Genomic DNA, 17,501 nt, shown 5'->3' with positions numbered 1-17,501 from the left:
TTCCAACACTGTCCTTCTCAAGCTCTATCAAGCACATGTCCAGCTAAAAAACAATTGTGCTTTGGTTGCTCTGCTCCCAGCACCGTGAAAGCGATTGTGGGCCTGTGATAGCTAAGTTAGTTTTTTCTGTGAAAAAAAAAAGTTTGAGCAAGCTGAACTTTAAAAATTCACTAAAGTTAAGGCAGAAGCAGCCTTCATAATGAAAGAATGATTATAAAAGTACTTAAAGATTTTTTTTTTTTTAAAGCAATGGGGTCTTCAATCAATAGTGAAATTAAAACATATGCTTTTATAAGGTATGAGTTTAGTTCTTACCAATTAAATCAACGTTGGCAAGTTAGTTTTACCATTTACAAGGAATCAATGCAAGTTCATAAAAATATGTGCCAAAGAATTCCATCACTCAAAAAACAATTACTGTAATGAACCAATATTTTAGGGATTTGGGAAACATTAAAGCAGCCTATCTATGAGTCTAAGACTATTACTACATCTCTAGATTCCACCTCTCAGGATTTAAGCAATATGCTAGTTGTTATTTCTTTATGAATATCTCTACCAGGGTTTTCCTAAAGCCAATTTCCTATCCCCAATGTGATGACTTACTTAAATCTGTCATCTTCCTACTAGTCCCTATTGGCTCTTTCAGTTTTGAAAAAAAGTTATTCTCTTTTGATTTATAGGAGTAAAGGAAGATATAGATACATCTCTTGATCTTCTATCATCAAACTTTTAATATAAGATATGTAGAAAAGGAAAAGTAGGATCATTATGATAAAGAAGTTGGACACATGAAGTTAAAGAAATATTTGTCCAAAGGTGAAGGTGAAAGGAATCATAATACTTAAGAAACAACTATTACAGTAAACCCAATTGAATAAACAGAAAATCAATGATAACCCTGAAACAAAGAGACCGTATCTTTTTTTAATGCAAATTTTCAACCAAAGTAATGAGGATTTTGATGAAATGGGCTGATTATGAAATGGATACAGTCTGATTTATGACATGACAACATATTTTCAAGCATGAAAATCCCAATCGTGCTAGATTATGTTATAGGGTGATCAGATGTAAATAGGTTTTGAGCTAAATGCAAGTTTTTCACCTTTTTCCCAAAAAAAAAAATAACAACAGAAAAGCAGTAGACAATGGATTTGAAAAAAATAAAGAGATAAAGAGAAAAACCAGAGAGATTTATGCCTTTAACATCCATTTCATTGAGAGAAGAGACCCACGATGTGATTCACATTTCATAGTTCATTTCGTGTTGATGTTTTCTGATTTCAGATGGTGCATATGAATCATTTGGATTTCTGATAAGTACGTGACGTGAGTGAAAAAAAACAACAAACATCATTTTATTTTGGCTCAATGAGAAGCAAATTACGTGGACAAATAAACCCCAACTTAAGCAAGCAAACAGACAGCTCCTAACAACGTCAAAAAAACAAAAAACAAAAATCTGTCCAATTTGCACGTGTCGTCAATTCAATGGTCCTACCAGGAAACTTTCACCAAATCAAAGGGGCAAAGAAAAAACGTAAAAGCTTGACAAGGCTTGTGTGGCATAAACTATATTATCTGAAATTCTGAACTTGAAAGATTACGATCTCATTGATGTGAACAGTTTTTCAAATTCAAAGATTATTGGGGATGTCAACTTGGTTTCAACAAAAGAAATCACAGATTTTTGTGGGCAATTATTACGTAGAGCATTGTTATTGGAGGTTGGCCATATACCACAATAACAATAATTAGAGGCAAAAAGGCCATGTTTGAGCAATTAACATGTTGGATTAAACAATTTTGAGTGGGGTAGGGGAACGTAAATTCTCGTTTGTTCGCTTATGTATCAGACAAAAACTAGGTGACAGATTGGTCTATGATATGCAATCATCAAAGAGTGATTGAAGCCCACGAGTGGCATAAAGAGACAACATGTGGGCCTTCCTTGTTCCTTTCTTTTCATTTCTTTTTTCTTTTTTTAAATTTCCTCCTTTTCTTTTAAACTATGATTAAGCAAAGGGGAACTTGAGATAGGGAACAGATCAGAGATCTTGGGAAATCTCACAATAATGGGGTCACTTTGTACATATCTTGATTTGACCACACAAAAGGACACCCTAAACACTCACAAGCACAAGCATAAATAATTCTTAGCAGAAACAGAGGATCTCTAGCTCCAAGGCCAAAACTTGATGTGGTCAGTGAATTGAGATCCACAAGATCCTTCACAGAAGGACCTGATGTTTTATGCATAATACCCAAACTATGAACATGGCATGAAAAAGAAGTGAAGTCAGTAATTTCTATGATATGGGTCCACTTTGAGAGTAATCACAGCTATTGATCGAGCTAGTTTTACAATGGGTAGTACATTATCAGATGGATCGGATTAGACATAAAAACACGACAATGAGATAGGAAGACAAAAGTATCTTGTAACAGTTGTGGACAGTCTATATAAGCGTCTCTAGTGTGGATTTGCTTTGTATAGAAATCTAAATGGGTACAACAATTAAGGTAGGCCAGTTTTGTTTTGTAAGAGAGCTATGTCTGAGTGTATACACGTACACAGGAAGGAATGGGCCCTGTCATTTCTGTGAATCCTGACCAAGTGAAGTGAGCTTCTGCACAAAAGATCACTGCAATCATATGGCCATAAGCATCTCCGATTCTGTCTCATTGTTGAGGACAACTTGGACTGACTGACACCTACTGCTTATGGGGGGGGGGGGACGACCTGCCACGTGGGACCCTCCTATGGGTGCCTCCTCCTACCCTCATGTGCATAATCTATAATTTAGCCAGCTCATTCATTGTCCCAGTTTCTCATAGGTCTTATCTCACTCACACAAACCAAACTTCGAAGGCAATCAGTTTGTCATCATTGAATCTAACGGTATGGGGAAATAATTATAAGGGTCAATCTGTTGTCCTGTTTAGGACTTAAAATCAATTTATAAAAGATAACATCAGTTGGTTTACTCGATACGAGGCTTTTCCTATAGCTTTGAATCTCTATTATCTCAATAAGCCTTGTCTTTATTCTGATATTTCCCTCACTCGATGCTAAAACATAAGTATCTCTTGATCAATAATATTTGAGACGATCAATTTATATAGCTTCTTCTATGCATTTTTACATTAAGTACTTGGATTACTTTGGAGTTTTTTTGCTAAGAAATAACACATAAACGAAGACTCTGCAAGTGATAAGCCATAGTTGAGAAGAGAAGAGTCTGATGATGAAGAGATTAAGAAGCCACGCTGGAAAGAGCCGAGTTTAGCGGATCCTGTCCATTGAAAGAAGTAAAACACACAAACAGAGTAGCATCCAAAGCTTCCTGGCCCGATATAAGATTCTGTGTACCAATAAAAATATTATCTTATTCCTCTACAAGATTAATAAGAAAGAAATGAAAATGAACCATGCTCACGAATGAAGAGAAAGTAATGTGGATTAAAAAAAATAACTTCTTGCAGTACATTAACCCATCTCTCTCTTCTCATCTCACTCCCTCGTAACTTATCCTCCCTCCAATCCCTCACCACTTTCCTTAAAGAGAAAGAAAGATGTTTGAGATGAAAATGGGAATAATTTCATCATAGCGATTAATGTTGAAAGATTTTAAAAATTAGTAGTTGTTATGAATCCCAACACAGTGATAATGCTGAAGAAGCCTATTGGCTTCCCTAAGGCCACTGAAGTAAGCTCCATGAGTTGTGGAATAATGGGTTCTGTGAGTAGCTTCCCCTGCAAACAAAATTTGAAGTGGAGGCAATGAACCAAAACTACTTCCACTACCTTTAGGCAATGGCTCTGCCATTTTATCCAAATCATCACCACTTGATCCTACTGCCACATAACTATAAGACCCCAGGAATAAAGGATCAGTTCCCCATTTACTCCTCAACACTTCATTGATTTTCACTTCACTTGGGTCGTGAGAAATCTCCTCAGAATTCACTTTCCCATTGGATAATCCATGATTGGAAAGAAAGCTTTGAAGTGTCATTGAAACCCCATTAATGATATCTTCATCTTTAAGTGACTCTAGAGCCAGAGCTTCTTCTCCAACAAACCAAGACAAGAGGACTCTTGAATTGTTGTAGATGGGGCAAAGTGAAGATGTTCTCCTCATCCACCATGGGATTTTCTTGTGCCTAAGCTCAGAATCAGGTGGATGGAACACCATTTTCAAGTAAGGGAAGCCCTTGGAGAGTTCATCCTCTTTCTGGCTCAATTGAAGAAACAACTTATTAACCACACCAAAACCAAGCCTTGAGATTGCCCCTGTCTTGAAGGAAGGTAGAGGAGGGTAGAACATACCTGATTTTGAATCTTCGTTACGAATTGCAGCTTTTAGAACTCCAAGTGATACTGTGACAATGACATGATCAGCAGACATAACAGAGCCATCACAGAAATGTAGCTTCACAGGCATGGAACAACAATACCCATTATTTGTGTCCTGCCTCTCAGGCAGCCACTCAATCTTGCTCACTTTTCGACCCAATTGGACACACCCAGGTGGTAAAACAGAGGCTAGAGATTCGATCACGCTTAAGTAGCCTTTAGCAATGGTGATTTCTTCACCAGGGAACATTCTGTACTCGCTCTCTGCTTTGTAATCCAAAGTCATGAGGTCAGAAGCAGATGTATGAGTCCTTTGAATGTTCTCATGCCTTGCGAAGATGGCTTCCTCAAGTAACTTCCTACTCCAGCTTCCATAGCCTTTGAGCTCTTCGTCTCGTTCTTTCATAGAAGCCCAGTAAGTTTCGAGACCTTGCCGGAGAAATGAACCAAGACTCTGGCTTCCTGGGACTAGCTTGGAAGCTTCGGGGAGCTTGCCGTTATTAGCAGCGCAGTCCATGAGATCGTTGAAGAGGTTGGTGATGGAGTCGACAACGGAAGGTTCAACCTTGAATCCGCCTTCGGCGACAGTGGTAGGGTTGTCATTGGAAGAGCCATCCATGCACTCCCATGGCTGGTCCGATTCTAAGGAATGATTTTCCTGAGCTATCTTGTAAATGGGACTGCCACCAATTCCATGAATCCAAGTGGCACCCATTTCAATCCTATCACCACCGAACTCCGATGTGTTGATTCTGCCTCCAATCCTCGGTCCACCTTCGACCACACAGAGCTCGAACATGTCCCTGGAACCCGGGGCCGTGTAGAGCTTATTGGCCGCCGTGAGACCGGCCATTCCAGCTCCTATGATCACAATCCTGGCTTTCCTGGCCACCATTGGTAGAATACAAAGTGAGAGAGATCGAGGGAGGGAACGATGAGAAGTGAATAATAAACTTCAGAGAGTCACACGGGATTTATAACAAGGCTCAGTTGATGATAATGCCTTTCTTTGTCATATTTTCTTTCTCTCTGCGAGGCTCAATGAATTGATCTTTATAGTAATATAATGAAGACCCCTCACATACGCCTCGTTGCTTTTTCTTTTGGGCTCGCAATGAATGTTACGTCTCCAGATCACAAGAAAATGGGAGGAATTCAAAATGATATGTTATTTCTCTCTCTTTTTCTGTGACCCAGGTCTGGGGTCGAAGACATATGAGTCAGCATCGAAGATACTTACGCAACGAATATCACACTAATTTGTAATTATTATTTTTTTGCCAACCACACCTATTCGTAGTTACAATTTTTTTTAGAGACAATTCTATTTGAGATACTTTCAAGTATTAAATGTGAGCACCTCTCTTAGTGAGAATTCGAATATTGGTTTGCCATGTTGTGAGGAACTAGTCCCTTCTATTAGACCCAATCTTTGTTAGTTAGTAATTACAATTTAGTATGACAGAAAAAGGCCCTAAAAATAGCATGTATATATAATTATATATTACTTCCGATTCTTAATATAAGAAATTATTTATTTTTTAATTTATTTTTGAATATAAGATTCTAATTTATTTTATTTTTCATATTTATCCATCTTTCTAAAGTAGTCTCTGTAGGTTACATATGTTAAAGATTCTGTCAAATAATAATTTTAGCTAGTACATATTATTAGTAAAGGTATTCTATGAAAAACTATTTATTTATCACAAATAACTAACTTGAATAAGTTTTTTTAATCTTTTCAAATTAGTCAACTAAACTTTATATTAAGAACATGAGACAGTACGTTGGATGCATTACCATTTTGGTTTTCCGTATCCCAGATGAGATAAAAGTGTACTTAAGTGTTAAATTTTAACAAAAATAATACTAAACAATTTAAATTTATTTTTTAATAGATTAAAATAATCATATTTTGATGTGTATGTGTCTTCATTATAATTATAATGATTTTATCTCCGCGATTTTATACGGATATCCTAAATTTATATAGTTTTAAGGTAGCATGGGGGGGGGGGTGGAGTATATGCCGCGAAGCGGACCAAAAACTCTGAAAACAAGAGGAGTATGAACTTTAGTCTTCACTATTTCTTTGAAGAAATTATTTTTAATATTATTTCCATCAAATTATATTCCTTATGTTAATCTCCCAACCCTCCAATTCTTTCCATATGCATGTGCTATTCCAGTTTGATTGTTTCTAGAGAAGGCTTCATTAAAAATATAATTAAGTTAATAAAATGCTGGTTTTGATCGATATGTTCCCGATGCGTAAAGCCAACTAGTTAAATTAATTACGAACAATAGCAGACAAATCGTCTCATACCAAAGTCAGAAGAATTTGAACAAGCAACATAAATTACTACTGATTAGCTAAATATTCGCGTTCTACTTAGTCATGTTTGGAGTCATCACTAAAATGTCATTACAGATAATATAAGAGAGATATGCTTGACCACGTAACATATTTGTTTGGAGTTGTTTAATATAAGTAATAATAAATATTTTTATGTAAATTGAAATAAAACTCTTATTATATATTATCTTTGATCTTTAATATAAAAACTAAATAACTAATTTGTAGGGAGTAAAAAATTTGTAAATTTAATTATTTGTAAACTTTTTTAAATTATTTTTATTTAATCATATACTCGTGAATCACGCTACTGCATCATTAAACAAACTGCTTTTAAATGCTTTAACTACCATTTCGAACAACTCGTCGTGAATCATACCAGTGCGGAAAGAAACGATGAATGATTACAGGGTTAAGGTGCATCCAACACTTTGAAATATTTTTTTTAAATGTATTCAGCACTTTAAAATATTTTGTGGTATATTCAGTATCCTAAAATATTTTTTTAGATGTGTCCAGTACCATAAAATATTTTTTGATGCATTTAGCATCTCAAAATATTTTTTTAAGTGCATCCAGCACTTAAAAATATTTTTTGGTGTATCCAGTACAAAGGCAAAAAAAATATTTCAAAATATTGAGCGCCTCTAAAAAATATTTTAGAGTATTGGATGTATTACAAAATACTTTAAAGTGTTAGATGGAGCGAAAAAAATATTTTGAAATGTTGAGTGTAATGATTATAATATGATAGTGACAAGTCAAAACCCCTATCTAGACTCTAGAGCAGCTCTCTCTCTCTCTCTCCCCCCCCTATATAAATTAATCCGCATCGTGTCTGGTGAGCAAAGTTTTGTTCGTGAGCTTTGGAGGAGGCTTCATCAATCACAAGACTCCACAGGGCATCACATGCCAGTTACTCAAGTCAAAGACTCTATATTAATTCCTTCGAGCATCATCATCATCAGGCTTTTTTTTTTCACATTAATTTTCAGGAAAATGACCCCAGGATTATTCATCCATCATTGTTAATCAAATCTAGCGTAAGTATAGGGTAACTAGCTACTCTAGGTTTGACCCGGAGGGGGGGGGGAACCTAGCTGCTGTGGTTATAAATGTAACGCTCTACGGATCCCCTGCTCGTAGCGTTCATTAATTCCTTTTGCTTTCTTTTACTTTTGCCAATGTTTTAAAAGCCGGACAGGAAGTCGAACCGGAAAAATCAACGGGTTATAGTTCAATCGGTCGGATCGGTCGGACCGTTTGGTCAGACCGGTGACGCAATAATTAATTTAAAATAATATTATATACATATAATTAGTATATATGAAAAATATCAAATTATTAAATAATTTAGAAATGCATTTAAATAATCTAAAATTATAATGAAATCATTGAAACTGGACTAAAACCTTATATATTTAAATTTATGTATGTTTAAAATATTTAATGATATTACAAATTATCAATTCATTCAAATCAAAATATTTTTTTAAAAGATAGACCAATATCAAAACAAAAAGACTAGCGACTCACAATTTTAACACCACAATATATGAAATTTTCAATGAAATAATACTATATGGTTATAAATAGTCTAAAAATATATTAGGATATTTAAGGGGATCAATTTTTTTATTTTTCTTCTATTTTTTTAAAATTTTTTAGTATTTTTCAGTCAGGCTAAAAAACCGTCCGGTTTTCTGAAAACCGTTCCGGTTCCCGGTCCAACTCCGGTTTCCGGCTTAATAACGGCTCAACTCCGGTCCAATCCGGCTCAACTATGTGAACGGTTTTTTGGTCCAAACCGAGCCGTTAACGAGTCCGGGTGACGGTTTAACCGGTCCGACCGTCCGGTCCGGTCCGGTTCTTTAATAAAGCCTCTTCCTTCTGCGTTTAAACCCAAATAGTTTGTCGTTTACTCCATGACATATAAATAAACACGCATATGCTCACAATTAAGGGTGAAAACAGACCAGGTTAGGTTAGGCCTCACTCTTAACAGGCCAGGCCTGTGGTGAGGTCTATTGGCCTGAGCCTGGCCTGTGACCTGTGAAATGCTTTTTGTTTAGCCTAAGCCTAGCTTGTAATCAGGCCTGGCCTGGCCTGGCCTGGCCTGGCCTATGACCTGTTAAAAAGCATGTATTTTTAATAAATTGTAAATATATATAAGTCAATTTAAAATTACAATAACTTAATCCAAATCATCAAAAATCCAAACGAAAAATATGAAATAATCAAACTAATACAATTGTTCTTGTTACAATTGCAACAAATCATCAAACAACAAAGTATTAAATCTTCAACACAATTTCTTCTTCTTGTTCAAGCACCTGAGAAGAAGAAAGCAAATATATATTAGATCATAACAAAATTTAATAACTAATAAATATAAGAAATGGTATTATTTTCAGAATTCAAAATTTGTAACTTTGATTTCTTTTTCAAACCATAATTAATATACTGAATAATCAAAGTTTGGGTAATTAGAGACCCTTTTGATCCCAATGTTTAGCAAGGTTCGGAGGAGTAACTTTTATCAAAATCAATATAAAAAAATTATAATGGCATACAGAACAGACAAGAGCATCTATTGAAAAACCAATACATGAAAATAACTTGCGCCACTTCAGAGTTGCAAAAGGCATAAGGATACTGTTTGTTGTTTCAATGATAAATTTTCAAGGTTGTGAATGCAAATCTCATCATTATTCGTTCAATTTTGGAATAGCCTTTTAACACAAAGAATACAAGCATATCCATGAAAATGTATGACATGAACTCAAAAACTGCAAAAGTTCGTATCTGAATCATGACTTGCAGTTAAATGACTTGCAGTACAGTAGGAAGATCGCATCTACAGAAAGAATTGAGTTTTGAGGCAGTTGAGGGTTAAACTACCAGCAGAAATTATTTTGACTCAAGTATAACTTGTATACACATAAACGCATACTTCTGAATGTGAGAGCTTTAGGAGACAAATCTGTGAACAAATGAGGGCTACAACACTTGGGGTCTTTGCACGGCGTCGGCAAATTAGAACCAACAATCAGGCTACAACATTCAGTATTCTCAATCCAGAAATGAAAGAATCAATAGGCAGAGCTTAACTAGATATATATATGTGACGGAATCAAAAATGCAGAGGCAGCAGAGCGTCAACTTGAATCTACCTATTGCAGAAGCAATCAAGCAAAGAACAAAATGGAAGACGAAGGGAAGAAGGAAAGCATGTGCGACTAGCTACTGGGTACCTGAATGTGCCGCTAAGAGCCTGTGCGCCACTGCCGACTACCTTCTAAGTTCTGACGTTTGCCGTTTGCCGAGCGCCGACTAGAGAAGGCAGGAAGGGAAGAAGGGAATCGACCGAATAAGAAATGGGAGCAGTGACCTAGGTTAAATTTCTAACACATGTGAATTTACAATTTTAATCTCAAAAAAAAAAAAAATAACAGGCCCAAGCCGCCTGACATGCTTAACAGGTCTATTGTCAGACCTGAGTCTGGCCTGATAAGGTAAACAGGCCCTTTTACAGGCCTAAGCCTGTTCTGATAGTTAAATACGCCAGGCCACAGGCCCCTAACAGGCCGCCTGGTCTATTTCCACCCCTACTCACAGTGGAGACTGTCGAGATTAATTAATAGCTATATTGAATAATATTTACACACACTCTCTCTCTATATATATATGTCATTCCCGCCTGATTAAAATCGATCATATATGACTTTTAAAAACAAGAATCAAATCTGATGACAAAGAACAAGTGGGGAAAAGAAAGAGGCTAACTACACCCTCGTTCGTGAAACCTGTCATCTTTGGCCAGCCACTTTTCATATTGGGTTGCCATATAGGTATCAGGAATAAATGACATAAAGCAGGATCTCACTATTGTTGAGCTATAATGTATTACTCCCTCCAATTCAGAAGCGGTTTAAAAAAAAAATTTCGGAATTGACAATGTAATTAATAATAGTTTTCTACTTTTACTTTACACCGTATTATAAGGAGAAGAGAGAACTTTGAAGTTTCAATGCAAGGGAGAAAATAGGTAACTTTTATCGATTTAAAATATATTTAATGACTTAACTAATATTTTTGGGTTTGCGAGAAAGTTTAACTAAATTGAAGAGAGTATTTATATACTCAATTTAGTACATAATATAAATCATTTTAACTAATTTATTAATATCAAAAAATGATAGTTAACTCATTTTCTAAATTGAAATTTTTTTCCAACTTTATTCATATTAAATGAGATTGAGGATGAAAAAAAGAAGAAGACAAATTGACAGACAAGCATTAGTCACTTTCAAGTGATTTTAAGCCATCACTCTAGAAGTAACTTATATTGTCCACAGTATTGAGTATGTTTTCTACTTTTGTTAAAGTAAATGATAGTTGTGATGGAGACCAGCGTATGATATATACACACAAACATATCTCACCGTCATGAATCTGACCGGAGGGAAATTGAAGAGTGATTGTGTGTGGAATGGGGTGCAAATCATGGCCCTATATATTAATGTGTTCATCACTTAATTCACTTTCCCTGTTACCCTACATCACCACCTTTTTTTGTTTACTTTATTTACATCTTCAGGGCCCTCCAAATCCAACACAGATACCATGACACGTACAACCCTCCATCATTTTTCTCTTCTTTTTATTATTCATTGTTCCTCTTTTTTGGGGTGATTTGAAAGTCATCCATTTTGTTTTTTTTTTTGGGTGTTTTTTTTTTTCCAACTTTTTTTTTTTGGGTGTTTTACCATGCAGTGGGGTGAAAAAGAATGAGTGTGAGGCTTAGGGTTTTAGAGGTAGGTAGCTCGCAGAAGTGTTCTGCATTATTAGGGTTTTGTTCACTTCTTGAGCCACTAACTTGGACTTCTTTTGTTCCTCTTTTGGGGATCCTCACAACAAAATTTGAGGACAAGGGATGATTTGTGTCTCATTTTGATGCTTTTGAAAATTGCCAACTATTAAATGCACTCATGTACATGGATGAAGTATAAATGATGTGTTTTTAACGCATTCAAGACTACCATTTTTATTTTAGTCTCAAATATAAAATTCTAATATATTTTGTCTCTTATATTTATCTATTTATTTTTAAGATAGTCCTTATAATAATAGTTGTTCTAATCAATACACTTGATTAGTAAGAATATTTTTTAAAAAATAACACATATTTATTATAAATAACTAACTTAACTAGTTTTTTTTAATATACTCAAATTAGTCAACTGATTTTTATATTAAGGACCAAGATAGTATTATGTTTTCAAACCCAAAAAAAATAGTATGTGTAATTCTTGTGACTCCTATATAAAATAAAATAATTCCCTAATTTTGTCATATTTGAGATTTTGATTGGACAAAAAAGATTTAATCTTCATTGCATGTAAGATAGTGATAGAATTGATTATAAATTAAGAGAGTCACTTCAAAAGAAAGTTCAGGGAAATATTGTATTTTGTATGTTGAATTTGAAATTTCAATTAATGGAAGACTTGCGTTCTAAATACATTTGGAAATATAAGAATCATGATTTTTGGGCAAAATAAGGGACAACATGAGAGCCATTTTGTTTGGATCTATTGATTAAAAGAACTGTGATCTATTGGAAACTAAAAAAATAATACTAATAGAAATGTCAAACAAAACTTAACTTCTAAAAACATAAGTCACGTATTTTGAAAATTCATAAACACCAACAATTTCAGTAAAAGTTATTGACATTATAGAACTTAAAGAATTTTGTGCTATTATTCATGGAATTTCACGCAAACCATCAGTGAGAGATTACCACCATTTTTTCCACTGTTAAGCATTGCCCTATATAACATCTTGCGTGAATGCATGGCGTCAAATTCGATCCAAAAAGGAATGGGGGGAATAAAATCAATGCGCGACTGATCCTTCTTTGCCTCAAAACAGAAAATATATGAACGCCCTCCCCAATAAATCCATCTTTGTATGATCTTGTTTGCTTTGGCTTTTAGTTCTATGATGGCCTTCCTCAAAAATATTATAACTTTTGACGATCTTGTTTGCTTCGGCTTTTAGTCCTTGCCTAGCTCACATTTTCTGATTTTCATTTAGTGGATAACGATCCTGTTAACCATTACTTATTTTCCTCTTCTTCTTTTTTTTGGGTACAAACCACTGCTTCTTTCTAATGAACACCGGGGACAGATATTTCATGGACTCGTTAACTCCTGCTTGTGCCAGCAACAACAGGGCCCAGTTTTCACAATAGTGGGCTTTCTTGCCTGATGGTTTAGCTTCCTAGACTTAGTCGCCCATTATGTTCGCCGAAGAAAACGAAAAATTCATTTCACCAAAAAAAAAAAAAGAAAAAAAAAAGCAAATTGACATATACATCTTGCGTTCAGAAAAGGAATATGTTATATGTATGTAAAAGCAAAGTTGGCTTGATAGCCGATAACGTTGACAAGCAACTGACCATTTAGTACCAGACTAACAATATAGTAGGAAGATTAATCTTAACGGTGAAACTAAGATAAAGTATTGTTTGTGACTGTAACTCTGGCGTTGGCGAAAAACCCTCTGAAGGATGTGTTCAGTCCTTTACGTCTGCAATGCCCCCTGGGGTTATCTGAAACACGTGACACAGTCAAGAAGAACAGGCGAACAATAGAACTAAGTAACTCTTTCGTTATTACCAACTACATTCTCAACAAAATTTCCAGTCAATGGCGGCACTTTTCCGCATCTAAGCTTCATTTGTAAGGTTGTTGATTAATTTGGATTATGTTATCACAAATTGTTAACGGAAGTTCTTAGTTTAAATCAAGCGATTTAAGAGGAATTAATAACCAGAAACTCCTAGTCAAATGCCAATTCAGCCAACCAATGAGTTATTTTGAACGACTCATAAGCCCTTGGTTAAGGATATTGCTTCAGCCTCCGGCAGATTTGGGGCGTCAAAGACTTTGCAAACGCGCTGTTCGCCTTTCCCTTTCCTGAACATCAACCTTATTGTGGCGGCATGAGCTAGTACATGCCCTCCGGCAGGTTTCTTTGGATCAGTCACAAACACCCCACCTCCTGGGTCAGCTATAACTGCAACCAAAATTCATGATTGCGGAGTTAAGGCTGAGAACAAAAGCCAAAAAAAAAATGTAGCAGTACGAGAAAATTCATAGGACAAGTCAAGTTACCTTGATTTGTCATATAAACTGCAACATTGAATTCCTCGGCTATCTTAGTTATTCGAGAAAGCATCTGAGCAAGTCTTTGCTGAAAAATGGTAATTGCAAACAAAATTGACATATATATTATAGAAGAACTGTTATATCGATTATCAAGTATGTGCAGTTAGGGACTGACTTGGCGCTCTGCCAGCTCTCCTCTGCCTGAGAAGTCCACCCGAAATAGTGCAATGATAGAATCCACTATCTGCAAAATACTACTTGTGTCAGCCCTCTCGATATTTTAATTTTATTAAGACAACTCCCAGTCAAAACTCACCAGAAGTCTGAATGGTTCTTCGGACATTTTAGCTGCCAGACCGAGAAGAAGGTTGTACTGGTGCTCGTATGTATATGCGCGAGCATAGATAATCTTGCGCAGTCATGAGAACATACATATAATTAGCTGTCAGCAACAGTATTTGCCTCAGAATCCCTATATGGTATACGAAATAGAGGAAACTTACATTGTCTAGTACAGCCCCCGGATCCATGCCAAATCTCTCAGCTATGGGAACAATTCGGTCGGGACGGCTATTAAGTTCTGAAGTTAAGACGAAAACAGAAAAACCGAATAGCCAATAAAAGAAACAGAATATTTGGGCAATTATAGTTTGAAAACACAATCGCAAGATTTTCAAGAGTTCTTGGTTTTCGACTGAGATGTGAAAGAGGATACAAAGTTCCTTCTGTGTCAATGTAAGCAACTTTTCCATTACCTCCACGCATGCTAGTAGGAAGCTGGATCAACAACATATTATAAACGAAGGAAAAACAGCATGCGTCAGAAGCCAATTTATTTAAGTTTATGCGAACCTTTTACGCATCAATTATGTCACTGTGCAAGGGGGAAAAAAACAAAAAAAGTTTAGTAACGCATCCACAATTTTTTTTTTTTTTTTTGAAAAAACTGGTGTTTGAGAAGCTCCCTAGGCTTATAATCTGAGATATTTGGCATAATTCAAGTACACACATTTAAGATCCAGTTTCTTAAAGCACCAATGCATTTTAGTTTTAATCGAAGCTCCTCTCTGTTCACTCGCTCAACAGTCATAAAGCTCCAGCCTGCTTATTTAATATTATAATCTCACATCGATAGCACGTCAACATGGCAACACGCATCATGTAATGAAGGCAGGGACTCAACCTGAGTGGAAACGCAGAGAGTATGAGCAAGCTGCGTTTTTCCTGACCTGAAACATCATTATATATAAATGTTAAAACGGACTGCTTCGAAATTGGATAGCCACTAAAGTTGTCTGAAACTGGATATGCACTATGTTCCCACCGGAATTCCCCAAACGCTTCTGTAATCGCCAGTGTTTCAATTCCGCCTATCAATTTTAAAATAGTTGTCACATACAAGCATAGAAAGTTTGTAAGTAGTCAAACAGAGAGCACAGGAGAATTTCACTTTGCAAAACTACCTCCTAATAATTCATCGAGCGCTTGGCTCCCAGTTGTAATCCGAACTACGCTCTTTCTCTGTAACAGATTAGCAGACAAAAATTGAATTACGCTGCAAGAATTTCCAGAGCAGAACAGAGCCAAAATTGAAATGGAAAAGGCCAACAACTTACTTTGAGCAGCACATCACTTCCAGTAATATAACCAAAATTCTGGATCAAGAGGGAAAAAGAATAGAAGATCAAATCACAAGTCGAACAGTAAAAATGCATATCTAGTTGAATATGCACTGACCACGATTTTCTCAGCAGCTTCACAGATCTTGTCGACTTTTGCCTCCGATAAACCTTTGATACCGGTCAGATTCTATGGAATAGAATCATTTATTACTTAAAAGTCCAAGACATATTGAGAGCTAAATAAAATATAAATTGGAAGGGTTTTGTTATTATTAGACTAAAATTTAGCAAATAACGTAGGTATTATTAGTCAGGAACTATATTAAACCTTCTTTGTGTGCATCATCAAGCCATTGCAGGTATATATTCCTGCGTCCTGAAGCTTCTTTACATCTCCGGCATTAATACCTTGAGCAACCACTGTATAAAAAAGACAACACACATCTTTATAGATCAGAAAACCACTTGAAACAGAGATCGTGCGATCGAAAACGCAGAAACTGAATAAACAGAGCGATTAAATAATGAAGTATTGACGTGAAATCAAAGTGAAGTAGTGGATCGATTTAGAGCACAGACACAGAAAGAGCACTTCACCGAATGAATATAGAAAATAATGAGAAAAGTAACAGGATATGATGTTCTAGATTTACATTTGTCAACGGCTTCGAAGAGGTCTTCTTCATCCTCAACGTCTTCTCGTTCGACGAGCTGCAGTTGGCTCGATTCTTCGGATCTGGAAATAGTCAGATTACAGAACATTCACCAGCGATCAAATTCAGTTGAATCAAAACTTAAATCAAGAACAAACGAATCAGTTTCAGAGAAAGAGAACGAACTTAAGCGTGGCAAGCATCTCTCCGCTCTCTGGACGAAAAGTTAAATGAAATGATGAAATGTAGAGAAAGAGGGGGAAGGCGAGAGATAATTGAAATGTGAAGAACTCAGTGAGTAAAGAACTCAATATATAGGGCGGGAAATGAACAGGTCGGTTAACTGATATTTGAATCACGATTTTATCACAGTCACGCACTTCTTTTCGTTATTTTCTTTTTAATTTTATTTATTCATTCCTTTGAAAGTTAGTGGCATGCCGTGCGCATGAACTGTGGAGAGAGAGAAGTCGGGTAGAATTCAAAAGAATTGCAAGATTTTGGTACAGTTTCTAACTAGGATATTATTTTTTTTTGGATAAAATTTCACATGTTTGTTATTAATTTACGTATTAAAATATAAAATACACTATTATGTAGATAAAGCTTTTATTAAAAAAATTAATTTGATATTAAGTAATTGAAAAAAAAAAAATGTTCGCATCGAATGTTGAGAAATTTTGGACAAGAAACAATTGAGAAAGTTGTAACAGAAAGCAATTTCCCTAATCAGTTTTCAAAATTTACCATGAATATTCATACTCTATTTTGGTGCAAATAGATTTTTTTTTTTTGGTTAGTTGTTTTGCTTAAAACTTTCGTCCTAGTGTCGTACCCGTTTTTACACAAAATTCTTGACGTGATGCAGGGGCGGAGGACCCTGCTTATCAAGCATGGAGAAAGAGACCCAAAAAACATTCCAAATAGAGTGAAAATATTCAAGCCAAAAAAAAAAAAACTAACGTGCACACATTTTATTAAGATATTTGCCGAAAAACTGATGGAAGAATTATACTGACTAAAATGAAAAATAGGACTTTAAATTTGATAATAAAAAAAAGGAAAAATTGCAATTAGGTCCCATCCAAGGTAAATACAAAAAGATCTCTTGAAATCATGAAATTATTTTAAAGTCCCAAAAAAATTTTTGCAATAAATTTTATTTGTTTAATTACCAAATTACCCTTCCTTTTTTTTTTTTAAGTTTACATTGATAACTGAAAGAGCAGTGGTTGACAACTCAGGGTGCAAGGATTGACAACTATCGCGGCTGCTTTGACAACTTAGAGTGTGATATGCTGAGAAAATGCATTGTCAAACTAGCCG

The 17,501-nt window shown here is 35.5% G+C and overlaps 2 protein-coding genes across 3 annotated transcripts; both read right to left on the bottom strand.

The window, feature by feature from the left end:
- Positions 1-3,568: 3,568 nt before the first annotated feature.
- Positions 3,569-5,371, bottom strand: LOC114711225 (probable polyamine oxidase 5). The gene has a single exon (XM_028895595.1). It carries the CDS (start codon positions 5,256-5,258, stop codon positions 3,642-3,644), a length of 1,617 nt encoding a protein of 538 aa, XP_028751428.1. The 5' UTR covers positions 5,259-5,371; the 3' UTR covers positions 3,569-3,641.
- Positions 5,372-13,208: 7,837 nt separating this feature from the next.
- Positions 13,209-16,378, bottom strand: LOC114711186 (meiotic recombination protein DMC1 homolog). Of its 2 annotated transcripts, XM_028895549.1 has the most exons (15): positions 16,362-16,378; positions 16,176-16,258; positions 15,851-15,942; positions 15,638-15,709; positions 15,517-15,555; positions 15,364-15,421; positions 15,225-15,270; positions 15,084-15,129; positions 14,616-14,677; positions 14,404-14,470; positions 14,217-14,309; positions 14,076-14,144; positions 13,907-13,985; positions 13,642-13,808; positions 13,209-13,350 (listed from the first exon to the last, which is right to left on the bottom strand). In XM_028895549.1, exons 1-15 carry the CDS (start codon positions 16,376-16,378, stop codon positions 13,306-13,308), a joined length of 1,035 nt encoding a protein of 344 aa, XP_028751382.1. In that variant the 3' UTR covers positions 13,209-13,305. The 2 variants fall into 2 exon arrangements, with proteins under 2 accessions (XP_028751382.1, XP_028751381.1); XM_028895548.1 differs by lacking the exon at positions 16,362-16,378 and having other exon boundaries at positions 16,176-16,311.
- Positions 16,379-17,501: the final 1,123 nt, after the last annotated feature.

The sequence above is a fragment of the Neltuma alba genome, unplaced genomic scaffold (assembly GCF_004799145.2).
Source record: "Neltuma alba isolate B1F8T4 unplaced genomic scaffold, ASM479914v2 tig00011283_pilon, whole genome shotgun sequence".
Lineage (NCBI taxonomy): Eukaryota > Viridiplantae > Streptophyta > Magnoliopsida > Fabales > Fabaceae > Neltuma > Neltuma alba.
The sequence above is the reverse complement of the archived record's forward strand: the minus strand, read 5'-3'. Positions and strand labels throughout refer to the sequence as shown.

Excerpts from the sequence above, each read along its gene's own strand:
- LOC114711225 (XM_028895595.1), bottom strand. The coding sequence starts at position 5,258 with ATGGTGGCCAGGAAAGCCAGGATTGTGATCATAGGAGCTGGAATGGCC.
- LOC114711186 (XM_028895548.1), bottom strand. The coding sequence starts at position 16,284 with ATGTTCTGTAATCTGACTATTTCCAGATCCGAAGAATCGAGCCAACTG. Across the intron at positions 13,986-14,075 it reads GAGAGCTGGCAGAGCGCCAA|CAAAGACTTGCTCAGATGCT; the intron begins GTCAGTCCCTAA and ends ACCATTTTTCAG. Across the intron at positions 13,809-13,906 it reads AGTTTATATGACAAATCAAG|TTATAGCTGACCCAGGAGGT; the intron begins GTAACTTGACTT and ends TTTTGGTTGCAG.